The 25875-nt window shown below is 48.2% G+C and overlaps 9 protein-coding genes across 9 annotated transcripts; 6 read left to right on the forward strand and 3 right to left on the reverse strand.

The window, feature by feature from the left end:
- Window positions 1-2381: 2381 nt before the first annotated feature.
- Window positions 2382-5253, forward strand: BDV27DRAFT_149966 (putative chitin synthase activator (Chs3); the record flags this gene model as incomplete). Its single annotated transcript, XM_032071153.1, has 4 exons — window positions 2382-2499; window positions 2531-2767; window positions 2820-5054; window positions 5120-5253. 4 exons carry the CDS (start codon window positions 2382-2384, stop codon window positions 5251-5253), a joined length of 2724 nt encoding a protein of 907 aa, XP_031922064.1.
- A 553-nt stretch (window positions 5254-5806) lies between these two features.
- BDV27DRAFT_163057 (DODA-type extradiol aromatic ring-opening family dioxygenase) lies at window positions 5807-7230 on the forward strand (the record flags this gene model as incomplete). Its single annotated transcript, XM_032073492.1, has 4 exons — window positions 5807-6142; window positions 6240-6412; window positions 6542-6702; window positions 6767-7230. 4 exons carry the CDS (start codon window positions 5807-5809, stop codon window positions 7228-7230), a joined length of 1134 nt encoding a protein of 377 aa, XP_031922065.1.
- A 70-nt stretch (window positions 7231-7300) lies between these two features.
- Window positions 7301-7981, reverse strand: BDV27DRAFT_60178 (L51/S25/CI-B8 domain-containing protein). The gene is made up of 4 exons (XM_032077059.1): window positions 7758-7981; window positions 7588-7694; window positions 7489-7521; window positions 7301-7429 (listed from the first exon to the last, which is right to left on the reverse strand). Exons 1-4 carry the CDS (start codon window positions 7841-7843, stop codon window positions 7371-7373), a joined length of 285 nt encoding a protein of 94 aa, XP_031922066.1. The 5' UTR covers window positions 7844-7981; the 3' UTR covers window positions 7301-7370.
- A 118-nt stretch (window positions 7982-8099) lies between these two features.
- On the forward strand, window positions 8100-9384 carry BDV27DRAFT_136825 (mitochondrial pyruvate carrier family protein). The gene is made up of 4 exons (XM_032068850.1): window positions 8100-8519; window positions 8595-8610; window positions 8733-8869; window positions 8926-9384. The coding sequence occupies exons 1-4, from the start codon at window positions 8341-8343 to the stop codon at window positions 9107-9109; spliced, it is 516 nt and encodes a 171-aa protein (XP_031922067.1). The 5' UTR covers window positions 8100-8340; the 3' UTR covers window positions 9110-9384.
- Window positions 9385-11004: 1620 nt separating this feature from the next.
- BDV27DRAFT_168951 (putative extracellular exo-polygalacturonase) lies at window positions 11005-12837 on the forward strand (the record flags this gene model as incomplete). Its single annotated transcript, XM_032074903.1, has 8 exons — window positions 11005-11308; window positions 11414-11780; window positions 11840-11898; window positions 11985-12145; window positions 12221-12409; window positions 12513-12614; window positions 12666-12740; window positions 12793-12837. The coding sequence occupies 8 exons, from the start codon at window positions 11005-11007 to the stop codon at window positions 12835-12837; spliced, it is 1302 nt and encodes a 433-aa protein (XP_031922068.1).
- A 542-nt stretch (window positions 12838-13379) lies between these two features.
- On the reverse strand, window positions 13380-15707 carry BDV27DRAFT_149970 (fungal specific transcription factor domain-containing protein; the record flags this gene model as incomplete). Its single annotated transcript, XM_032071154.1, has 7 exons — window positions 13380-13405; window positions 13530-13828; window positions 13881-13972; window positions 14025-14965; window positions 15025-15092; window positions 15195-15294; window positions 15617-15707. 7 exons carry the CDS (start codon window positions 15705-15707, stop codon window positions 13380-13382), a joined length of 1617 nt encoding a protein of 538 aa, XP_031922069.1.
- An 881-nt stretch (window positions 15708-16588) lies between these two features.
- On the reverse strand, window positions 16589-18750 carry BDV27DRAFT_149971 (flavin-containing monooxygenase; the record flags this gene model as incomplete). Its single annotated transcript, XM_032071155.1, has 7 exons — window positions 16589-16800; window positions 16899-17591; window positions 17649-17717; window positions 17748-17934; window positions 17993-18157; window positions 18221-18414; window positions 18489-18750. 7 exons carry the CDS (start codon window positions 18748-18750, stop codon window positions 16589-16591), a joined length of 1782 nt encoding a protein of 593 aa, XP_031922070.1.
- Window positions 18751-20632: 1882 nt separating this feature from the next.
- Window positions 20633-22824, forward strand: BDV27DRAFT_163063 (putative phenol monooxygenase; the record flags this gene model as incomplete). Its single annotated transcript, XM_032073493.1, has 4 exons — window positions 20633-21743; window positions 21812-21834; window positions 21887-22349; window positions 22436-22824. The coding sequence occupies 4 exons, from the start codon at window positions 20633-20635 to the stop codon at window positions 22822-22824; spliced, it is 1986 nt and encodes a 661-aa protein (XP_031922071.1).
- Window positions 22825-23441: 617 nt separating this feature from the next.
- BDV27DRAFT_60232 (MFS transporter) lies at window positions 23442-25830 on the forward strand. Its single transcript, XM_032077060.1, has 3 exons — window positions 23442-24197; window positions 24250-24639; window positions 24693-25830. Exons 1-3 carry the CDS (start codon window positions 23790-23792, stop codon window positions 25698-25700), a joined length of 1806 nt encoding a protein of 601 aa, XP_031922072.1. The 5' UTR covers window positions 23442-23789; the 3' UTR covers window positions 25701-25830.
- Window positions 25831-25875: the final 45 nt, after the last annotated feature.

A 25875-nucleotide genomic window follows, 5' to 3' on the forward strand; every position in this document is an offset into this window, starting at 1 on the left:
AAAAAAAAAAAAAAAAAAAAAAACAGTTCATATGCTCCACCCGGTCTGACACTAGGTTAACTGTTTCTACTATTAACCACTACCTTTTGCTAGTTGCTGGAGTAGATGCTGTTTTAGGGCATTTCTATTATCTCATTCGCGGATACTGTCTTGTTAGGAAGGTATCTTCGGCTGATCAGTACGGAGTAGTCACTATTTTCATGACTTACCCTGTTCGCTGCAGAGTATGTCGCGTGTATAACGGTTGGATCGGAGAGAGAATTTCGGCAGTAAGGGGCCTATCTGATACAAACGTGGTGACAAAACTATGCAACGGTTGTAGTTTAGTCAAGGGATAGAATGTAAGCAATGTAAGGAGTGAGCAGCAACACGAGACAACCAATTCAACGTCATACAGCAGGCAATGGTTAGAGAAGACGTTTATTATTGACGAATCATTGACATTAAAAGCACTGGACATACTCTGCGTTTCGAAATTGAGATCCTCTGTCACGCCTTTCTTTTTTTTTTCTTTTCTTTTTTACATATACTGACAGCATCGTACTCGTACTAACCTCCTGTGAATTGCCCTAAGAGGCAGGGGAGTGGACACTACGAGTAATACGGAACATTCCATGAGACTAACCCCTATTACTTGACGCCCGATTGACAATATATGATTAGACGTAGATGCATAGAGGGAAATAGATTGGATGACGAATCTATCCGTTCAATTGGTGCATTTCTTGCATCAGATCGCTAGTCGCAAGTTGTTTCAGCGATGTATACAGAGGAGTACAGATTTGTACTCGGTACCTATCGCATATTGACTGCTATTATCAAGAAGAAAGAAATCTATAATTAGGACAAGGTTATCCGGACGTCAGGTAACCGCCGGCCCATGGTTTGCGCCGAGGGCATCCATGCAAAGACGGAGGGGAGGGGAATTATTGGACTCGCCAAGAAGTGAACTTGCACCGGGGTCTTTCTGATTGGGATGACATTGCATCTTAGCAGCCTTGGGAACGATACTAAACTACTCGATACTAAAGGGCTGTTACCGCTTTCTCCACTTTTCATAGAAAACGGAAGTTGCAAAATACAGAGAATGCAATCAATCCACCTGTAGCGAGAAGGAACAAAAAAGAAAAGAAAAAGAATAGCAAAAACAATGAAGTGGCTGTCATGGAAAATACCAACAATGAGATTGATACCATTTGTCCTAAATTGAAGTCAATAATTTTTTTACTATTCAACTCCGTTTTACCTTTTTTTTTTTTTTTTTTTTTTTTTCTGGTACCTACATTTTGTGTTCAAGAATTTTATTACTTCATTGGGCCCACTTCCCCACTACACATGGGAAAGAATGCTAAAGAATCCACTAAATGTGCTTAGGGGATGTCAGGCCCTCAAGTGAGAAACCCATGCTGCAACAAGTGGGACAGTGATATCAAACAATCAAAATACCAGAGAATGATTGCGGGACAGGATGTGGGGACAAGAGAGAAGCCAACACTGTCCCTGAGAACAAGTCACCTGTGGCAGAAGTAAATTAGGCAGACAGTGAAGAAGGCATGAGTCGTTCATTTAAAGTCTTCCATGCTAGAAAGGATAATCCCATAATATTCGATTCCTTGTGTATCCCGAACCCCCCCATTGTTATTCGTGGGTACCTGCGCGGTTCAGTCCCGGATATTAAAAATTACTGACTAGTAATTACACACATCCATACAAACCTCCGCGGCTCCATCCGGACATCCCATTTTAATCCATTTTATCTCCTCTTAAATAAAACTCACCCTCATTCCCCCCTCTGTGGTCACACGCTCTTTTTTTTCCCGCAAACCACAGGGACTTTGTCTGTCGTTCGATCGTTTTTGCTTTTCAATTTGATTTCGATTCCTCCGTTGCTCCGTCTCCTTCATTCCTTTGGAGAAGCACCCCTTAGTCCCCCTGCGGGTCTGATTTACCTTCGAACACGTTGGTTGTCCTGGCGCATTGACGCTCCAATCGCGCACTCGGCTTTTCCAAGCCCTCCGCGCCAAAAGATTGTCCGCTGACAATGTATTTCCTGTTCCAGGCCCGCGGATTTCATTGATTGGTTCGTTATCGCATACTTTTGCTGCGCTTGTTCGACTCGAGGGGCTGGTATTCATTCTTTTGCTGTCGCGTGGTTCCAGTAAGCTTTTACCGTTGCGCGCCCCCCTTCAACTTGCCCTGACTGGACCTTTCACACAAATGCACCAGCTGACCTCCGGTGGATAGATACGTAGTGGATGAGAACGAGAGGCGTGACACAGACTCGCACCGAATTAGTTGATGCCCAGCCGGACAAAGAAAACTAACCCGTTTCTCTTTACTGAACGACAACTATCTCCGTAACCGAAGCTTTGAGCTTTGTCATGGCTTACCCTCAGCGCCCAGCGCAGAGGCCTCCACCCGTGCGAAACTACGGCCCTCGTCCCTCTCGGCCCGCAGGCCCGCCGCAAGACGGGTATTTTGACCAGGGCTATGATTACGGTTACGACAATGGCCCTTACCCGCCTGGTAGTGGAGGCTATGACGATGCAGGATACGGTTATCCGGGTGACCAAGCGGTCCCGAGATCATACGGACCCCCACGAGGTGCTCCACGTCCACCTCGGGGAGGCTATGGTCCTCCCATGGAGTCACGACCTGATCGTGGATATGCGCCAAGAGGTCGACCACCGCCAAATCGATACGATGCGCCTCGCGGCTATGGTGACAGGCGAGCGCCGCCAAGGCAAGATCGCTCAAGGCCTCGTGAGTGAAATTTCGCATCGAACGGGTCCTTAAATCAAGTACTGATCGTATGCCAGCCCCCCGTCCTATGCCGTCCGCCTCCAACGCAACGTGGGACAATCCGTTCCCGATGTTTCCTTCCCAGGAGCCACGCAGCCGGTCCGGCTCAACTTCAACAGGAATTGAGACTGGAATGGCGAGAATGGATTTAAATGGCCCAATGTCGCCCGTAACGGTGCCAGACCGTCCACATACGTCGCACGGACGACGGCAGGAGATGCCTCGACAGCCGCCCTCTGGCTCCGCTGGACGGGGTAGGGGAGACTACCCTGTTGGTCCCGTGAGGTCTGCGAGCCAAGGGCGCCCGTCGACCGGACGGTCTGATCGGAGTGAGCGGAGCGAGCGATCTTATACCGACCCTAATGGACCCCCGCCGATACCACATATCAACAGAAGCGCAACCATGCCTGTTACGGCTGCACCGACAATGACACCACCGGTGGCCCCGCCCGTGGCTAAGCCAATGTATCCCGGACAGGCGACATACCAAGACCCCACATTTGCCACAAAGGCCAATGCACACAAGTCTCTTCATGTCGACGCGTTACTAGATAGTTATTACAGCACAGCCCATGCGGATGAACCCGACATGCCTAATTTCGATGCTATGCCGGGTGGCGGCCCCGGTGGTGCAATCGACGAAAGTTTACCCGGATTAGAGCAACCGAAACCAAAAACACCTGCTCCTTCCGCTCCCCAGGGCCAGTACGCGGCATTCAGCCCGCAGCCTACCGAAGTTCATCATGTTCAATCTCAGCCGGAGGTGAGGCCAGGGGTTGTGCCAAATCAATTCGAGAATGCAGGGTTTCACTTCGACCTCCCTGGGTCAGCACCTGCTGCGCAGCACCAGGAGGGGATGGATTACGGGTTCGGTTATGAAGATCCCATGCAGACTCCGCACCAACAACAGCATGGAAGCTGGGGGTCACAAATGAATGCATACCCCGATGGCCAGACTGGGTACGCAAGCCGCGATGGCTCTATTCGCAGCAACGGACCTCCTCAGCCGTATCGGGCCAACCAGCTCGCATATGCGAATGAAGCGCCACCACCAGCAGTGAATCAGATGGACCCGGTAGATCCCGAGCAAAACCCCGATGCGCTACCTCATCATCCGGCGCCTTTCCGGCCTGGACACGATCAGGGTAACAAACCAGCACCTGTACGCCAGTACAACAACGCGGCTGACTCCGCACCGCCTCCTGCTGTTGCGCAGCAAGGTCCTCCGGTTGATTCACCCGCCGGACCCGTGACGCAAGAAGAACTTCAACAATTGCAGCGGGTGGTCAAGAGCAACCCTTCGGACAAGAAGACTCAATTGTTACTCGCCAAGAAGCTGGCCGAGGCCTCAGTGGTACTTGTTGAGAGCAGTCGATTAGATCCCAAGTCCAAGGCGAAAGCGAGGGAGAAGTATGCTATGGATGCGTACAAAATTGTCAAAAAGCTTGTGTCCAGCGGATACGCTGACGCGCAGTTTTTCCTGGCGGACTGCTACGGTCAAGGACTATTGGGCCTTCAGGTCGATCACAAGGAGGCTTTTCACTTGTACCAGGCTGCCGCCAAGCAAGGGCATGGTCAGTCGGCCTACCGCACGGCTGTGTGTTGCGAAATTGGCGCGGAAGAAGGCGGCGGCACCAAACGAGATCCGTTCAAGGCAGTACATTGGTATAAGCGTGCTGCATCCTTGGGGGATCCACCAGCGATGTACAAGATGGGAATGATTATGCTCAAGGGGCTTCTTGGTCAAGCCAAGAATCCTCGCGAGGGTATCTCATGGCTGAAGCGTGCCGCAGAACGTGCCGATCCCGAGAACCCACACGCACTGCATGAACTTGCGCTCATGTATGCCAATGCGGGCCCGAATGACATCGTCATTCGTGATGAGGCGTATGCTAGTCAACTGTTCCATCAAGCTGCGGAACTAGGGTATAAGTTCTCCCAGTTCCAATTAGCCACCGCTTACGAGTATGGGTTGCTGGGGTGCCCCGTGGACCCCCGGCAGAGTATCTTTTGGTATACTCATGCGGCAGCGCAGGGCGAGCACCAAAGTGAGCTTGCCCTGAGCGGATGGTATTTGACTGGCGCGGAGGGGATTCTGCAGCAGAGCGACACAGAAGCCTACCTCTGGGCACGCAAGGCCGCCACTTCCTGTCTTGCAAAGGCAGAATATGCCATGGGTTACTATACCGAAGTGGGAATCGGTGTGACCGCCAATATGGAGGATGCTAAGCGATGGTATTGGCGGGCAGCTGGTGAGTGATTTTGCAGTCCTATCGCTTTTGATACAATTGCTAACCAACGTTTTTCTACCAAACAGCCCAAGGATTCCCCAAAGCCCGCGAACGTCTTGAAGAAATCAAGAAGGGTGGAGCCCGGATGCAGAAAGCTCGGCTTTCTCGGTCTGGTGCCAACCAACAGAAGCAAAACGAAGGCGACTGCATTCTCATGTGAAGTCAGAACGGGGGTTGTTTATAGATTTAATGTCTCATGCACGAACATTTTCTTCTCTTTTATATCCCATTTGCATTACCTTTATTTTCTTTCGGCCCGGTTGGAAATAATATTATGCACATGGTTGAAATGTTGGATATGGAAGACTTGACGAATACCATATGATGTATACCCTATAACTTATGTGCTTGCAGAACATAGAGCGAGATTCCAAAGAAACTAATACTAATATAAATACAAATACATATACACTACATGTAAATGAATCGATAATCTTTATAGGTCATGAATATGCACAATAATCCAACGAAGACACTGATACACATACACAAATCAAGTAATGGAAAAAACCATCCGGAGCGGACCGATTCCGCACTTCCGCGCATCCGGCTGACAACTGCTTACAATTTGCAATCCAAGCTCGCATAACCATTGGCTACAATATATAATTGTATACAAATCCAATTCAAGGTACCTATACAGAACTTACCTACAAAACCACTTTTCCCTCTCCTATATACCACCCCCAAAACCTCCAAGAGATAACCACTATATGTCTTCCCAACCCACCACAACCCCAACTCAACAACCGACCAGAAAATCCTCTTCCACACTAACAGCGCTCTCCATCCTTACCGTTCTCATCGCAGTATCTCTCGCCTTTTTCATAGGCTACAATACCAACAACAACAACAATAATAATAAGACAGCAGAGGAGCAGCACCCGACCTCCCAAACCGCCAATCTGTTCGGTCTCAAACGTTTCTTCACAAGTACTACTCCCGCAGTTAGCAGGGAGATCTCAAAGACAGCAGCGTCCCGCAAGACTGCTGGTGGTAGTAGTGAGAAGATGAGTCGAACTCCGATTTACTTTTTGAGTCATGGGGGTGTAAGTTTTCCATGTCATTGATCTTCCTCTTTTCTTCTCTGGTGGGATTTTAAAAGAGAATGAGTGAGGAAAATGCTGATTTTTCTATACTATAAAGCCGAATGTCATGTACCAGACGGATCACCCAGCGTATAAGAAGCTGGGGCAGATTGGGAAGGAAATTACGACTAAGGTGAAGCCGAAGGCTGTAGTGGTTTTCTCGGCGCATTGGCAGGCTGGTAGGGATACGATTCAGGTTAATACGGCGGAGATTACGGATTTGATTTACGAGTATGTTTTTCTTTTTCTTTTTCTTTTTCTTTTCCTTTTTTTTTTTTTTTCTTATATCCTCTTGTGCTCTCTGCGATTCTTGGGTGGGGATATCAGCGGTGTGTGTGATGTGTGCTGACTTTCGGGTAGTTTCTACGGTTTCCCCAGCCATTATTACAAGGAGAAGTATCCCAATGTGGGGAGCAGGGAGGTTGCGAATAAGGTGCTTGATCTGCTGGGGAAAGCGGGGATCAAGGCGGAAGGTGTGAAAAGAGGATTGGATCATGGTGTGTGGGCAAGTTTCAAGTGTGGTAGGTTCATTTCCTTTGCGAGAGATGATGATTGATTCGGCGGACGAGAACTGATAGCATATAGCGTTCGAGCCTGAGTCGAACCCGCTGAACGTGCCCATTGTGCAGGTTTCGCTATTCAACAATGAAGATCCTGTCGCGCATTACCGGCTCGGACAGGCCGTGTCTAGCCTCCGCGATGAAAATATCCTCATCATCGTCTCCGGAATGGCGGTCCACAACCTGCGCGATCTGTGGTTCTCTAGGGACGATTCGCGACCGCTGCCGTACACCACCAGCTTCGACGAGGCGTTGAAGAAAGCGGCAACGGCTCCCCCGGCAGAGAGAGAACAGGCTATGGCGGATCTGTTGAAGAGACCCGATGCTCGGCAGGCACATCCAACTTTTGACCATCTGCTTCCCATCCACATTGGCGCCGGAGCTGCGGGAGACGATGTCGGCAAGAGGTTGTGGACGATGGGTGAGGGCAGTATGAGCTGGGCGCAGTTTAGATTCGGTCAGGTAGCCAACAGTAGTAGTTCTCTGTGAATTAGATGGCAAAAAATAAAAGAGATTCCAGGCGTTCCTTGATTGTTCGAAGTAAATTGAATTTTCCAATTCATCTATAGATACAATGGTTGACGATTTGAACACGATGCATGAACATATACGGAAGTGCGGAAAATTCGCTATGACGACTCCTTCACGAGCTTGGTAAGTTTTTCTTCGATCTGTGCATCCGACAAGCCTTTATAGCTCTGATATTAGTAATTAAGTCAAAACAAATAAGGACAAATGACGTCTTACCATTCAATGGCTCGAGTTGCTCCTTGCCAAATGCTGTATATCACTCCAGTATTAGCCTTTTCTGCGTCGTTCGCCATTGAATTTACGATTGCAGCATACCATATCTGGCATACACCTTAGGCTGAGTACCGCTGGCCTCGCGCATCAGAATGGGGACGTGAGGGTTGTGCTTCTTCATGGTGGGATATGCGCGCTGCAGGAAGGACCTGTCGGGTGTTATTTGTGAATCCCACGCCATGCCTGATCAGATACTGAATCTCCGAACACACCTTGTGGGAGCGCTGTGCTCTGAAGTCTGACAGAAAAGGAAGCGCAGCTCCTTCAGACCCTTGGTGAAAACGTATTTGCCGGACATTGTGAAAGGTGGATGACGGGAGACCGGATTAGGAGGACTGACGGCGATCGGAAATAAGAGTAATGAGCTGCTTCCCCGATCAAACGGATCGAAACAGAGCTGGGGTATCAATTGAAGCCAACGGAGGGGTGATCGAACGATTGAAACGGTGATGGATTGAGGTCTGAGGCCGTGGACCAATCCGGTCAAGCGTGATTGTCACCGCTTACCTCAGCCGGAAAAGAGCCGCAACCCCAACGATTGAAAGTATTCCCGACGGCGGTCGCCGAGGTCGGCTTCATATCTGATATCCTATTCTTCTGTTGATTCACTTTACTATTTCTTCTTCTATCAATCAATCTCCACTCCTCCATTTTTATTTCCTCCAGAGTTGAATTTGATCCTCTGGTGCGACCTTACATTGCTAATCTAAACTCCGGTTGAGAGCCCATCTCCACTTCTCCGCCTTCCGGCATTTGCCTCTCCCTTCCCCATCTTCTTCTCTCCTCACACTCAAGATGTCCTCCCGTGTCGGTCTTCGTTTCTTCGAGAACACTCGCGCTGCGTTCCGCAATGCGCAACGTCGCTTTGGCGCCGGACGCCGCTTCCAGAGCTCCGATGCTGCCGCCGCCGAGCAACAGAGCACTTTCCAGCGTTTGTGGAACAGCCCCGTTGGTGTTAAGACGGTGCATTTCTGGTATGTTGTTTAATTTTCTGGGCAGTTGTATAAACTCTTTGTTTTGGTATACTGTTCTAACACTTGTTGCTCTAGGGCCCCTGTCATGAAGGTATAATTCCCACCCTCCCTTGCCGGACGCCGTTACGCACCCTAATGAGGAACAATATAAACCGCGTCGACGGCTGCAGTTTTTCGAACCACATATCTATGGATATCGCTAACTTTGCTTAGTGGTCTCTGGTCATCGCCGGTATCTCCGATCTTGGTCGTCCCGCCGAGAAGCTGTCCTTGACTCAGAACGGTGCCCTGACGGCTACCGGAGCCATCTGGACCCGCTGGTGTATGATCATCACCCCGAAGAACTACCTGTATGTTGATCTCAGAGAGCGCAGGTCTATAAAATAAACAGTACTGACTTGCCCAGGCTTGCCGCTGTCAACTTTTTCCTCGGATGTGTTGGTGTCGTTCAGGTCGGTCGTATCTACAACTACCGCCGTAGCCTGGAAGGATCTCCCGTCGAAGCCGTCAAGTCGATGGAACACGAAGTGGTTGACTCGGCGAAGGAGGTTGTCGCTAAGACCGAGGCTGCTGTTGAGAAGTCCGCATAAATCGGTTCAACTGGTTCCGCTAGATGGGACTCTACCACGCAAGGGGGCCCGACGAGGGTCTAGAAAGGAAATTGTTCATCGGGAAAATAGACCGTCGATTGATGAGCTTCTGGGTGAATTTGGGCATCTGGCACTCGATAGACAATATTTCGGGGGTTCTACTGGTTCAACGCAACATGACTGGCGTTCTCGTTTGTATATATTAAATCAGGACAGCACTGGTTTCCCACCGAAGACGTTAGATAAACCGAATTTATCTAAAAAGTTTCTTCACTTATGCCGGCTAACAAGAGACTGGTGAATGTAATCGAATGCCGAACGATAACATGGTAACAATCAAGACGGCGAACAATTGTCATTCATGCCGCCGGTTTACAGAATACGAAGGCGACTAGCCCTTTATATGTATAGAGAGAGAGATATATATATATATATATATATATATTATACCTAAATACGGCCCCTTCTAGGACTCTTCTCAGATCACCAACAGCTAATAGCCAACCAGCAGAACTAACTCACGTATAAATATATAGAGTATTCTAATTAAATAATCAATAACTTACATTTTTATTATATAATATTTAATAACATATAGTTTAATTCGCTTTCCCTATATTACTTCTTTACTCTAATAGCTTGATTAAGCAGCTTGTATCAACAGTTATATGATTAGAGAGATTAGAAACACTTAAAGAAGTAGTAGAAAGATTAAAAGCACTCAAAGGAGTAGAGCAAATAAAAATAATAATTGTTAACGCCTCTGGGTTTGAAATATAACATAGGGAAACCTGCTATACGCAGGGGGAAAACCTATATCAAGGTGATAGGTAAAAATGAGTATGCAGCAGAGCGCCTAGTAGTATGGTAATACGGTGATGAAAACCAGTACTAATTAACATGCTGAAATGGCCAATCCAGGCAGTCGAGCTCACTCCTCATCCTCCTCCTTCTCTAAACCTGGCTCCTCCTCCCATTCGTTTCCCTCGTCCCCTTGATGACAGGAGCAATATATGCAGGGAAATATATAAAACTTGTGGTTCAGAAAATCAGTCTCTGCTGAAATAGGATCAAGGAGGGAAGTTGAGTTAGTAGTGTAATAAAAGGTCATGTGATTCTTTCGCTGCGTGCCAGGTCGTAGAGTTGGACGATCATAACTCTGTTCTTCTTTCCCCCCCCCCAAGATACATACTACGTATATCGTGAACAATACGCTGAAGGGAAAGGTACCGAGTCCCGAATCCCTACACAGTAAATGAATAGTATCCACTCGTATACGCCCTATAGATGTGAGATTAGGTCATGCCAACCCCAACATCGAAGCGACCCCGGACACTCCACATGAACCGCAACGCGTTCAACCAACCCTAGCCGAGTAACTGTGAATATCTTCCCCATAAACAAGTCCAGCCATGAATCCGGGGACGCAAGACGGAGGAACGATCGACCAATTTCTCCTCCCAATCGGATTAATCCCGGCCGTATTATCCCTCCTATCAGAGGCGGCGAACCCCAACCCTATACAACATCCGTTAATTCCAGCCTTCATTTCTCCGATACATCTTGTCTTATGATGAATACCGCAAAGCTTCGACCACCTATATTATTGCCTAGCCTCCTCCCCACTTTATATTCATCCGCTGGAGAGAAGATTGGCGGGAAGTAAATGAATGGTTTTATCCTAGTGTCCGGACTCTTTTGACACATGCGTACTAGAGTATATCAGGCTGTTTACCAGAAAGAAAAACCTATATATTTCCCTATATCTCCGTCTATACCGTAGGCCCGTGGCAAAACACCCCTATCCCCATTGCGCCTCCATACTAGACAGGGTCACCACGAATTTAAACCCAGCCATTGATTGACCCCCTAAACCATAACAAGACGCAAGAACCATGAAGCTCACCCAAGCAACGACCCTCCTCCTCTCCCTAGGCCTAAGCCTACCGGTAGAAGGCTTCTCCCTGTCTAGAACTAACGCTGTCGGACCCAAACCACCATTCCGACCTCTTCCGGCCAGTTCACCCCGGAACAAGACCTGCCATGTCCAAAGCAACGACGACGGAACGGACGATGCACCATACATCCTCGCTGCACTGAAACAATGCAACAATGGTGGCAAGGTCGTTTTCGCCGAAGACAAGGAGTACACGATTGGCACAGCCTTGGACATGACCTTCCTTAAGCACGTGGATCTGGGTATGTATAGTATAAATATTCACCACTTCACCCCCTTAATATTTCTACATAAAAGCCAAACCAAACCAACAGAAAAAAAAAAAAATACTAACCATAACGACCCAGAAATCCTCGGCAAAATCACCTTCACCCCAGACACAGACTACTGGCAAGAGAACTCCTTCAAACACACCTTCCAGAACGCAACCACCTTCTTCAACCTCGGTGGCACAGACGTAAACGTCTACGGCGGCGGTGAACTCAACGGTAACGGCCAGGTCTGGTACGACTTGTACGCCGAGGATGCGCTCATCCTGCGACCCATTCTCGTCGGCATTATCGGGCTGCACGGGGGCACGATCGGCCCGCTGAAGCTACGGTATTCACCGCAGTGGTATCAGCTTGTTGCGAATAGTTCGGATGTGCTGTTCGATGGCATTGATGTTTGGGGGTATAGTAGCAGTGAGCATGAGGCGAAGAATACGGATGGATGGTAAGTTTTATTTTTTAGTTATCTCTATTGGGGTTGATAGATGTGCTGACGATGGATAGGGATACGTATCGATCGAGTAACATCGTTATCCAGAACTCGGTCATTAACAACGGTGATGGTATAATTCCCCCTTCAATTCGTCCCATGATGAGTCCCCCCCCCCACACCATAAAGAAAGAGAATATACTAATAAGAACAAAAAAGACTGCGTCTCATTCAAACCAAACAGTACCGAGATCCTCGTCCAGAACCTCCATTGCAACGGTTCCCACGGTATCTCCGTGGGCTCACTGGGCCAATACCCAGGCGAAGTCGACATCGTGCAGAACGTCCTCGTCTACAACATCTCCATGTACAATGCCTCTGTATGTCCCGCCATCCCTTCAATCCTAGCAAAGTGAGTTCAATTTACTAATAAGAGTAAAACAAAAAAAAAAAAGGACATGGCCCGTATCAAGGTCTGGCCTGGCGCTTCTGCCGCAATGTCCGAAGATCTCCAGGGTGGAGGTGGCCTCGGCAGCGTCCAGAACATCACCTACGACAAGATGTACATCGAGAACGTGGACTGGGCCATTGAGGTTACTCAGTGTTATGGACAGAAGAATCAGACGTTGTGTAATGAGAACCCGGTATGACTCTCTTTTTTTCTCTATTCGTGTACTCATAGGGGAGAGCTGTTGTTTGGGATATCATATGGAAGGGGTGGGTTTTGGCTGACTTGGTTTGGAACAGAGCAACCTTACGATTAGCGATATTTACTTCAATGATCTCACAGGTGTCACTTCTGAAAAGAATGATCCGAATGTGGGGACAATTATTTGTTCGAGTCCTGATGTGAGTTCTGCTGCTGCTTTGAGGAGCGTACATGGGATGCTAACGGTTTAGGTTTGCTCCGGTATTCATGCGACGAATATCGATGTTAAGAGCCCTAAGGGGAACAGTGATTTCATTTGTACCAATGTGAGTGGCGCATATTGTAATTGATAAGAATTGCAGTGCTAATACTGTGTAGGTTGATGAGGAGTTCTTGGATGTTGAGTGTGCTTCGTCCAGCTAGTTGGATATGTGAGTGTTGGAGACTGAGAGGAACAAAGTCTGTGCAATGATTTTGGAATTGTATATCCTCCCCTTGACTCTATGCTGTGATATTTAAAATGTCCCTCTAAACCTAGGTATATGTACTCGTAACGCCTGAATGCTCTAGTGTATCGTACAATCATGCACCCATTCCGTCGTGTATACAGCGAACGCTTGTCCAAGAAAGAACAAAGGAGAAAAAGTAAAAAAGAATTGAATGAGTCGTCGGCGTGGGACTCATTCATCAAGCGTCATTCGTTGTCGTCCTTCAGGAGAACTTTAAGTTGCTCCAGCTTGTCCTCACACTTCACTTCCATGCGCATCACCACGTCCACACTCTCTTTCTTGGTGATCAGAAGCTGCGACACAAGCCAGAAATGGTAGCCGTTCTTGTAAAAGCCCATGGAGGCCCAGTCATGGCTGGAGGTTGCACTGCGCAGCCTCGTCCAGTGCTCGTGCCACCGAGAGAGTGCTAGGCGTATGGAAGCGAGTGTAGTGTCCTCTGGTATCGCTGAGCTAATACTAGAGCCCCGTGAGTTGGGTATCTGCTGGGAATGCGGGATCCGCGATTTCGGCAATATTGTAGCGAGAAGTGTCATGTGCGTGTTTATGAAAGCGTAAAGCACTGTTTCCCGTCAGATAGTGGTGGCATACAGGAGAGTATCTACTTACAGTGAATCAACATGAATGTGTCCAAGATAGTGAGTTTGGCGAGGGTTTCTGCAACGGTAGAGCCGGACGTAGAGGGTGATGAGGCCCGGCTGCCTTCTTCTTCGAATAACTTTTGGAAAGCTTCAGAAAGGGTTATATCCCGGGATAGTTCGAAGTTAGGTTCCTGGAATGGATGCGCCGATTCAAACACGGACTCCACGCAAGGCAACGCACACTCCATTTCGTTATGAGACAAACGGCATGGATAGTTCGAATAGAACGAGAATGCGCAGTCCAGCAGTGAGATTAAGTTGATGGTGCTGTCAAGTGGTTAGTGACATCGTGAGTTCAAAGGATGGTAGCTTGGCGCACCGTATACGACACTCCCTCTGAATCCATAAATACTCATGGAGACGCTCCTCAGGTCCATGCTGAAACGTGGGTAGACCCATTCTGCGCGCAACCTGTCCCTAGTAAGCCCAGACGAACCAAACCGCTGATTTGCACCAACCCTACCTTAATGACTTCGCTAAACCGATTCTCCATTGCTCGGTTCCGTGACGTACGGCTTCCTGACCAGTACTGACATATCACCATGAGGAATGCAGCCTGTAGATTCTGGAATTGAACCCAGCAACTACGCTCGTCGTCAACATTTCGGACCCCATAATATGTCGAACAGATCTCATTTTCGCCCGAGAGAATTCCGCTGGAGAAGACAAACAGTTCCGCAAAGTCGACTAGTCGCTGTGCGGCGTCTAGCTCTCTCTTATCCTCAGTATACTTGGCACCCATGAAGCAAACTGACGTGAGAAGCGACAGCGATACGGTCCTCGGGTCAAACGTTGGAACATGAATCATTGGGCAATTGGGCTGCCAGTACTTGAAGTACAATGCCATATACTTCCGCATGCGAGTAGGTGTCAGTAGGAAGGTTAGCTTTTCCGAAATCTCTTCCTGCGTCTTAGCATCGAGACGAAGGGACCAAACTTTCGTCAAAATCGCCTGTATCATGGCATTTGCAAACGGATATTCATGTTCGTAAGCGGGTTGCTGCCCAGTGAATCTAAGATCTGAACCTTGCGTGGAGGGTGTTATGGACTGATACGCCATCCCGCTGGTATACGGATCATTTGACGACCTATGGGGATCTCCAAACGGGCCATTAAAAAAGTCGAGAAATGTATCGTGGAAGAAAGAAAGAGCCGACGGGTCTGGCTCAACGTATGTTGGTGCGTATTCCAGGTAATTCTCCTTTGTCGTGTATTCTAGGATGGAGCTGTCGGCTTCCTCAAAACTCTTTGGGTTCTGATAATCGCTGAGCGTACGGGGTCGGTCATTGCTGGGAGGAAGGTTCCAGTGTTCTGTGAAAGTATCTGTGCCTCCATTGAGGAGGAATTTGATTGATCCCCGATCTGACGATGGTTCTTGGTCGTCATTCTTGGAAGATGCCGAGCCTATACAGCAATGAGCAGGCAGTCCGGAAAACAGCGAGGTGCGTAAGTGTTGCTTATACCTCCCAACTCATGATCTTTCGCTTGATTGCGCTCGTTATTGCAATGGAGGTTTCTTTTCTGACAAGAACTGCAAGGCCGTAAGCCATCGCATCGCAGTTTCATCGCCGTACACTATTTGCGACAGGTTGTTAGGAACTAGGTCTAGTGGCTTCAATTCGGATGGACTTGCTGATTGGCACGCATGACGCCTTCTGCCTCTTTGTCCAGTTTCGGGAATCTTTCGGTCTCCTCGTTGGGCGCAGTCCGCGTAGTGGTCCCGTAGATTATCACTATATGAGAGTATCATCAATTGATTGTTGCGACCGACTGGTAGTTAAAAGGGGATCCGCTCTAGAGGGAATAACAACAGTGAAAAGAAAAGGAAAGAAAAGGAAAGAAAAGGAAAAAAAATTAAAAAAAAGGCAGGCAGATAAGAGAGTAATTACAAACCATCGAGCGAATGATTCATTGCAGAAAACGCATGAGTATGGCTTTACTCCGGAATCTGCAAGTCAATTAATTCACCAGTTAGTTGTGATCGGGGAGGTTTCCATTGGCGGCCACAGCGTCGCCGAGACCGGGGGCAAGACAAAGGCGCAAAGAAGAACATACGGCGCAGATGGTGGCGCTTAAGATGGTCAATGCGGGTGAAACCTCGCTGACAGATGGTACAGCAGAAGTGCTTGTTTGCAGAGGATTTCATGGCGAGAATTTGGCGTGCATCGGGGAGAAGAAATCCTGGGGTAAAATGGAGAGGGGGTGGTGATAGAGGACAGAGAAATGCGATGGAACCTTTTGGGGGGGGGGCTGATGAAGTGGAAATTCAGTGGGGAATTAATTCAAATGGAGGCAATGAGATGATTTCACTGAATGACGGGGAGCAGAAAGACGATCCAAAAGGTTAGCTGTTGAGGGAACCATGGTCTCAAGAAATCCATTATCAGAACTGACTAGGATTTCTAAAGCATGGGAAAATGATGAGATTCTTATTTTATTGAATTCTTACCATGACTTACCTGAAACAGACGCTGCGCCTGTTCCACTACGTAATATAACCGTTTCCTGTTCTAGTCAGATTTGCCATCCCATTGGTCCACTTCGGTATTGTCGTTATCATTAGCGCTTGAATTTTCAATACCTTACCAACGGCTCCTGAAAAGCCGTGAACGGGAAGCGTTTCGTCAATCCACTGCCGGCTTTCTAAGAAAGGGATCCACAATGATCTTCGCCAAGGGTATCCGGTTTATACCTTCTCTGGGTACCTATACCGAGTCCATTATGGCACCTACCATACTTAGCTATCTATATCAAGTCTATACTATAGTGTGATGGGCTGATGGTAGCTGGCCACGGGACAGACTATTGAGTTCTAGACACTAGGTATGAAACAAAGCCTACAGGCTACGACCACTTCGATAGCCCCTGAAGAGCAGCAAAACAAGAACAACAGGCTTTAATGCGCGGAATCTATTGCACTACAAAAAGACATCATCATATTCAAAGCCCCAGATAATCATATCAGGATCGGCATCTGAAGAGGGGCTGCATCCTTCGTCACCGATCGGCGTCGTTGACATGCGTCCATCACGCCCCCACTTCCACAGTGGCAGCATTCAATAATTGTGTTGGGAAATCAATTTGATCGTCATCTAAGTAGTTGACGTGGATTGTTTTGTTCTTTTCATTTTCCGTCCATCCATCCCCAAGCCATCCGTTGGGGTTTTCGTTGACATACTCATACGCGAAATCTTCCCACCGAGGCTGTGCGAATACTTTCAGCGAATGAAGAGAAGACCCTAATACCTGGTTAGTAGTTGAACCAATACATTGAAAGGGTGGTTTTTTTTTTTTTTTTTTTTTCAGAAGCATCTCATGGATAGCAAGGTATACTAACCAGGCCACAGAGCTACCACCCTACCATCCTCGGCTCCCCCTTTGTACCAGCTGCGACACTTCTGTCCGAAAACTGTTTGGGCGAAGTATTGATCGCAATATTGTGTGAACCTATCAACAGCCTCTTTCTTTATCGCTATTGCTCGTATATTGTCTCGTTGCATCTTCTGGACACAAAATGTGAAATAATCTATTGCCTTCTCGATGAGGAGCAAGAGGTTGCCTTCCCCGAGTGCTGAATTGGGCCCTAGGCTAATGAAGTAGTTGGGGAACCCATCAACCATCATCGAGAGATAATTCTCTGGAGTCTTCTGCCAGCGGTCTGCCAGGGATATGCCTTCACGTCCGATTATCGGGAATCGCGGTGAAAATGTAGTGTCGAACCCAGTGGCACAAACAATAACATCAGCGGGATGATGTGTTCCATCGGCTGTGATGATCCCATCGGCATCCACTTGAACGATAGTGCTGCTGATGATGCTCACATTATCATCCGTCAAGGCTTCGAGGTAGCCAGGTCCGGGTGTCAAGCGGCGGCAGGCAGGCGGGAAAGACGGCACCAAACCACTTAAAAGTTCCGGTTTTCTCGATAGTCGCCGCTTCATATTCTCCAGGAACACTTCCCTGGCTCCGACCTGTTCCGGTGTACCTATAATAGTGGTACCATGGACGGATTGCAGTTCGAGTTCAATCTCTGAGTATCAGGTTACAAAAAGGAGTTCTCGGCGGATATGACATGCTGTTATCTTACCTTTGCGAAATCGTTGGTATGCTTGATTATCCTTCTTGAATGTTTCGATTTCCTCCGGAGTGAACGAGACTACCAGAAATAGTTAGCACGCTACAAGACTAGCGGGAAGGAAGTACGTGCAATTCTCTATCTCAACGTCCCGTTTATCGATCTCATCACGAGCGAATGTGGGCGCGATCCATGTCCGGCCTCTTACATAATGGTCAAGACGTGCGACTTTTGGTAACATTGCAGGGACAATCTGGATCCCACTGGAACCGTTCCCGATCACCGCGACTTTCTTACCCTGTATATGAGCTTGTTAGCCATGGTTCGATGCAGACTTCGACCGAAATTTATCTTACGGTATAATCATAGCTCTGGTCCCAAGAAGCACTGTGCAAAAGCTTTCCTTTGAAATCATGGAGACCAGGGATGTTGGGCCATTTCCAATTGTTTAGAGCCCCAGTGGCGGAGATAAGTACATCGCACTGGTCTGAAAATGTTGAATCGCCGTCGATGTCTCGAATCTTATAAGAGTGAGTAAGGCACCGTCATTTGGGAATAAGGAGAAGGCGATGATTCATATTTACCTGCAACTGCCACTTGCTTTTTTGCTCATTCCACACCGCCTCGCTGACTTCGTGTTTGAGCTTGACATACTTCATGCAATTATATTTGTGTGCCACCCGTTTCCAGTATTGATGGATCTCAGGGGCTGAGGCATAGAAGGTTGACCACTCCTTATTTGGTTCAAATGTAGCTTGGTAGGTGTGGGCGGGGATATCTGCTCAAACAACCTTTCTTAGACATGGACAATCTATAACACAACATAGGGCCGGACAGGGAGGTTAGACGCACCACATGCACAGCCCGGGTATCTGTTTTCATACCAGGTCCCTCCGATGTCTGAATTCTTCTCATAGACACAAATGTCCACATTGGGAATTCGTTGTCTGAATCGGATGGAAGAGATGATCCCAGAAATACCTGATCCTATGATGACGACCCTTAGAGCACGACTTTCGTCAACCGAGCGTGGTTCAACAAAGCATTTTCTAGCTGATCCCGACTTTTTCTGAGTAGTCTCAACACCAGCAGCTTGAGCCAGCAGACGTAACATAGTTGAGGTTCCCGCTTAAGGGCTTAGTGAAGACAGTAAAAACGACTAAGGGCTATATGTCAAATCTGGCAGTGCAAAAGAAGAGTGTATGAAGGCTCGAGACTGGCTTCTAGCGTTGCGAACACTTATTTAAAGCGCAGGTCAGGAATGCCGTATGTGCCTTGTGACCGGCTTTTATAGACCATTCAGGTCAGCAGCAGAGCAGCCTTACTTATAGCCATTCGGAGAACCCAAATACCTCTCATACGCCTACCAACTGCCTGAAATATCCCCACAAATGGAGCTCGATTGCCGATCTCCTCCCCGTGTCCCCAATTCCCCCCCGAGCAGGCCTGTGTTCGGGGAGAATAACAAATGGCGACTGAACGTAAGGGTTCATTTTCCGAGATACTTAACGAAAATTCCTACAGTGAACCTTGTAAGGAAAACGTCGTACAGTAGCCTCGGCTACTAGTGTGGTTCGGTTCATTTAATGCTGCTTGTTCAATTGAGCCACAAGTGTATTCTTTCTGCCATATACGTGTTGACAGCAGCTGACCAGTCAAATAGGTAGATAAGGAACATTGCTTTACCAAACTAAGACTACGGCGTGAGCACTTAGAAACAAGGAACGCTGCATGATCGTAGCGAACTTTCCATCGCAAGTAGTTCTTCGATCTTGATTTCTAGTAGCCCTTAACACGGTTTGTTATAGGTACTGCCAGCTCATCACATCTTGTAGGCCGTTTCATATGTGACCAATCCCGAGTTAGAGTGTGAACAACAAAAAATTGGTATTGCACAAAATCAATACAATTATCTTTGCGCAATAAGTTCTCACAGCAAATAAAATTCTGTTCTATCCCCGCAACCCGAGGTACAGTAAAAGAAAACCTGTGGATACTCCATCCACCCCAGGTCTCGGGAATCCCCCGTGGCTAAGATAAATTGCGGGGGTGGAAATTTGATGCGCTCTCCTCCCCGGGATGGCGTTATGGTCGTATGCCATTGAACCGAATGAGCCGGTGCAGTTGGTGGATCGAATCATGGGTCACTTCGTTTGAACAGTGCAATGATGATGATGCTATTGTTGGGATTGCACATTGTATGTACTTGCATTAATCCGTAAATCCGTACGGCACTGAACGGAAGTAAACTGCATGCGGTTAGGAAAGAGGAATGTCTGTAGATCTAGACTCCATCCATTGAAGAAGGGCGGAATTACGGCGCGTATGGACATGTTCTCTCATTGGAGAAGATATCCCTGTCCAATCTCGTTAGAAGTTTTAAACTTTTATTGGCATCGGAGAAACCCCGGCAGGTAACCCTGGTAGCATTTCGACACGGCATTTCTAAGTATTGTACTGTCATGATAACTTACCGTATTATATTGTCATCGTGTGTCTACTAACCTCCTCCTAGTACCTTGCCTGGTATGCACTAATGTACAAACCACGCATCCTTTCTTTTTGTCTCTTGCTTTTATCTGCAAGGCAACGGCGCCATAGTCGAACCGCTGGTTTTCATTATGCCACATAAATGCTTGACTATGTATGAAATGACGATCAGAGGAATTGGTGATGTTCAAGTAATCAACAGTCAGCAGCAACGTCCCCGCCGAAAACTGGGGATAGTCTGGGGCCCAAGCCAATCACGAGGCTGGGGTTGACTGCCCTTCTCAATAATCGAGAGCAACGCATCCCACACAATCTGAAGCCCCACTCACGAGCGGGCATAGGAGAAGGCTTCCCATTTGGGGTATCTCGAGACCTTTAATCGCTATATTTCTACCACCATTCCAGCTTGAGATAAATGGATAAGTTTCGACTCTCTGCGCTCGCTCTCATACATCCATTAATCCCTTGACCGATCACAATTCGAACATCCCAATTGATCCTCTCCCATGCCTGTATTCACCGAATACTCTGCGGCGTCGCGGGAACTGCGTGTGCTCCCCTCGTTTGCCCCTCCATTGCCCCGCCTCTCGTCACCATTCACTGGTGACGACCAAACAGAAAAATATGAAGTGGTCATTGTTGGCGCTGGTCCAGCGGGACTCATGCTAAACCTGCTCCTGGCACGATACGGGCTCAGCGACGACTCGTTGCTCTGTGTTGATGCCAAGCCCGGAACTCTCAAATCAGGCCAAGCCGATGGTCTACAACCTCGCACGCTGGAAGTGTTGAAGTCCCTCGGAGTCGCAGACGAGATCCTTAACGACGGATGCCACATGGAAGAGGTGGCATTCTGGAACCCTTCTGCGAACAAGGACGAGATAATCGAAAGAACATCGATAGTTCCAGATGTCGCTGTTCCGGCGCGGTACCAGCATGAAGTGACTATTCACCAAGGTCGAATTGAACGGATTCTAGAGACGGATTTGCTGCGATATTCGAAGCGTGGTGTCCAGCGTAATACTAAACTTCTTGATGCCAGGATCGATGAAGCTGGAGATCCTGAATTCCCTGTTGTTGCTGACCTAGAAACGGATGGACAGCGCAGAGCCGTGCGCGCGAAGCACCTGGTTGGTGCCGATGGGGCGCATTCGATGGTCCGCCGTTGCATGGGACTGCAGCTAGTGGGCGAGTCTTTGGACCATATCTGGGGTGTGGTTGATCTGGTCGTGGATACGGATTTTCCGGACATCAGGAGACGGTGTGCCATTCATTCACCAGTGGGTTCGGTGATGGTCATCCCGCGTGAGCGCATTGCTACTGGTGACTATTTGACTCGTCTTTATGTCCAGGTGCCGGAGGAAGCTGTGTCGGACGCGGAAGAGTTTCCCGTCAATGGGACTACCACTCCAAAGGCTGATGCTCGGGCTCGGAGAAGTAAAGTTACCTTGGAAAGCATTTTCCAATACGCAGAGGATGCGTTCAAGCCATATTATATTCGACCGAAAGAGAATGGGGCCGTGGACTGGTGGGCCGCATACCAGATCGGCCAGCGAGTATCGGATAACTTTACGGTCAAGGATTGCAAAGGAGTTAACCGGGTGTTCATTGTAGGAGATGGTAGGGCGCAAGAATACCGATAAGCTTTGAAGTCCACCTGGCTGACATATTCTTTTTCCAATTGATAGCGTGCCATACTCACAGCCCTAAGGTACGTGACAATACGCTTTCTCTATCTCCATTACTAATTTGCTTTCACACAGGCCGGACAAGGAATGAACGTTTCCATGATGGACTCATACAATCTGGCGTGGAAACTAGCCTATTCCATCAATGGCCTCACCCCAGATTCTGCATTATCCGGGAAGCCTGATTCAGTCTTGGACACGTATCATGTAGAACGCCACACGATCGCGCAGGAACTCATTGAATTCGACCGTGCGTTTTCGTCCATGTTCTCAGGCAAGATAGGGTCTGGAGAGGACGGTATGGAAGGTCTAACCCACGACCAATTCCTTGAGGTCTTCAGCACTGGAAATGGCTTTACCAGTGGCTGTGGCATTGAATACCCAGAAAACTTGACCGTGGAGAAGAAACTAGGACAAGATATCAAGAGTCCAGTCATTGGCACAGACTACCTCTCCGGGATTCTACGCCCGGGAAGGAGATTATTGGATGTACGGCTTAAAAGACATGCCGATGGGAACCGGCGTCATCTGCAAGATGGTACGTTGACCGCTTACAAAAGTTCAAATTCGGGCTTGCTTAGCCATACACCAATTACGATTCAGAAGTCTAACCATGCGCTGCAGATTTCCTCTCAACCGGACGATTTCGTATTCTTTGCCTTACCTCATTAGACTTGCTAGATCCCCAGGGAACCTCTGCTAAGGCATTGACTACCCTTGGAAGCTCTGTTCTCCCACATTTCCCAGCCTCGACACTTGAGCAGGTGGTTATTCACCCTCGTCTTGACAAGGCGTTCACATGGCGCGATGTGCCTCAGGAGCTTAAGAAACACTCCGAAATGCGGTTTCACAGCGGCTATGAAATTGATGATGTTTATAAAGTCTATGGCGTGGACCCAGCCCAGGGAGCCTTGGCCGTGATTCGGCCTGATGGATATGTTGGAACGATTGCAGCGTTAAACGATGTTAACCGGATTGAGAGATACTTAGCAGGATGCTTGAGAAAGGTTTAGATATAAAGTGTGATATACTACAAAGTTTACCATTATGACTAGAATCGAGACAATTTAGACGAGGGCACAACAGTCCACCGCTAGTACCTAGCTACCTTCTCTACCTCTCATGTGTTTGATTAGTATGTCTACGTGGCGGTGACTAATAACCAACAAGATCTATAAAGAGAACTTGAAACCTGCATGACAGCTCACCCTGAGGCAGACCCGCACCCTCACCTTAACTGGACTTTTATGGAACAGGGTATCGTCCAACCGTCAACTAACAGCGGTCAGTTCACGGAGACCGTGCTCTGGGCCTTCTAGATTGCCGTGTCCAATGCTAGATGAGTCACGGAGATCGTCACCAGACCCACGAATCTTGCAGATGATGATAATGAGCTGATTCGCTTACCTCTCCGACATGACCGGATTCCAAAATGGAACCCATTCTGTTCAACACTTGTTGAAACTAGGGCTTCCTTAATTGTCGGGAGTCGGGATTCGGAGTAAAAATGATTGGCTCAACGCCGGCCACTTTGAGACAGTAAAGCGTCACGTGCTATCAAGATGCCGAAGATCCGATTCTAGATAAAAGAAGTTGGATAACTTAGACTCTCCTCAATTGCAATGGACGGGCCAAGCCGCGCTGCTCCACAATTATCGTCGGGAGTCGGGGTGCCGTTCAGTCGCATTCCATAAATAATCAATGTCAAGCTTTCCTCCTAGCCCAATCATGGCTCTCAGAATTGCAAAATCTAACGACGACGCTCCACTGTCGGTGTTTAGCGCTGTAAAATCCGTCACTATGATGGTTTATCCTAGGGTTATGCTGTACAACGCTTCGTTGGATGCTCCTATTGGTGGTTGGCTGTCACGGTCAAAATGATATATCGTGTGGTTCCCGTCTCTTGTTTCATTCCTTTCGGTTTGGTTTCTCGTGAATCAGAAACTTCTCGTTGGCTTTCCTGGATACATTACTGGCTATGGCTGGTAGTCATGAGACATTAGGTACTGGACCTACCAGATCACGGTCTTTGTCGTCCTCTACTCTCAACTCTGAGTCGCATCTGTCGAATATTGAACCGCGCCGTCCAGGTACTGCACGCTCGACAGGGAGATCGAGCTCAAGAGCTATACAGAACGTTTCGCATATCGGTGGAACTGGCACCGGGCAAAATTCTGACGATCAATCCGTACTGCACAGTAGTAATGTAACTGAACATGGTGCAGCGGTTCTCGAGCACGTGACAGCCCAAGGTGAAAAGAATGGAATCGAGCTTGGTCTCTCACAGCTTCGAGATCCAAAAGAGCGGGGGATTGACTTGGAAAAGGGTGCTCAGCCTACATCTAGCCCAGAGAAGTCAAACAGTCCACAGCAGGACTCCAAACTAGTGAGTCTCTGTGAGCTCATCCGATTATCATAGCCAGTTACTGATAATGTAGGTTACATGGACTGGTCCTGATGACCCTGACAACCCTAAGAATTGGCCAACAAAGAAGAAATGGGGAGCTGTTTTGATTGTGTCCTGTTTTACATTCATCTCCCCAGTGATGTCATCTATGGTTGCACCCGCATTACAAACCATGAAATCCGACTTCCATATTGAAGATGAAGTGACTTCCCAACTCATGCTGTCCATTTTCGTCCTGGCTTATGCATTTGGCCCGCTATTCCTTGGGCCCCTATCCGAGATCTACGGTAGAGTCATTGTCTTGCAGCTCGCGAATTTGTTTTTCTTGATATTCAACATCGCCTGTGGCGTATCACGAACTTCGGCGCAAATGATCGTCTTTCGGTTTCTGGCTGGTCTAGGTGGCAGTGCCCCTTTAGCGGTGAGTGCTTCAGATCATGGGTATACATGAATTCACAATCTAACAGCGTTTAGATAGGTGGTGGTGTGCTCTCTGACTGCTTTCTACCGGAGGAACGTGGTAAAAGCATTGCTATCTATAGCTTAGCACCTCTCCTTGGCCCGGCTGTTGGCCCAATTGCCGGTGGCTTCATCGCGGAAAGGACGACATGGAGATGGGTATTCTACGCCACGTCCATCGCTGATGGGGTCATCCAACTCATGGGTCTTTTCTTCTTGCGCGAGACATATGCCCCAAAGATCCTCAGGACACGAGCGAAAAAGCTCCGCAAAGACACAGGAGACACCTCCTACGCGACCGAAGCCGAGCGACAGAACAAGACTTTACCTGAGGTTCTAAGCACAGCGCTTGTTCGCCCGTTCCGCCTTCTCGCAACACAGCCCATCGTCCAAGCCCTCGCGATATACATGGCCTACGTATACGGTATCTTATATTTGATGTCATCGACATTTCCGGCCTTATGGACCAGCCCGGAATACTATAATGAGTCCACAGGCATTGGCGGTCTAAACTATATTTCCCTTGGAATAGGGTACTGCCTGGGCTCCCAGATCTGCGCACGGCTCAATGACCTCGTCTATCGTCGTCTCAAAGCCCGCAACAGCGGCACAGGAAAGCCGGAATTCCGCACCCCGCTACTATCTATTGCCGCCATCCTCAACCCAGTTGGCCTTTTCATCTACGGCTGGACCGCGCAAACCCACTGTCACTGGATTGCCCCGAACATCGGTGCCATGCTCCTGGCTATGGGCAACATAGTCGCCATGCAGTGCATCCAGACCTACATTGTCGATGCCTACACGCGGTTCGCGGCTAGTGCGATGGCCGCTGGTTCATTCTTACGTTCCATTGCAGGATTTGGCTTTCCACTTTTCGCGCCGTACATGTACCAGGCGTTGCATTATGGGTGGGGGAATAGTTTGTTGGCTTTCATCTCGATCGCCATTGGTATCCCAGCACCGATTTTCTTGTGGAAATATGGAGAGACGATGAGGAAGATGAGTACCTATGCTGCGGGTTAATAATATCTTAAGTATGTGGATAAGTAATGCATAATGTGTGTACGTACTTGAGGTACTTTGCTATATTACCTGCCATACTGCAAATAAAATGTAGCCAAGCTATTATTATTTGAAATTCTTTGCTTATCTCTGTGGACATTTGTATCATTATCTCATACCCATCTGGAAACACCCC

The sequence above is a fragment of the Aspergillus caelatus genome (assembly GCF_009193585.1).
Source record: "Aspergillus caelatus strain CBS 763.97 unplaced genomic scaffold BDV27scaffold_292, whole genome shotgun sequence".
NCBI lineage: Eukaryota > Fungi > Ascomycota > Eurotiomycetes > Eurotiales > Aspergillaceae > Aspergillus > Aspergillus caelatus.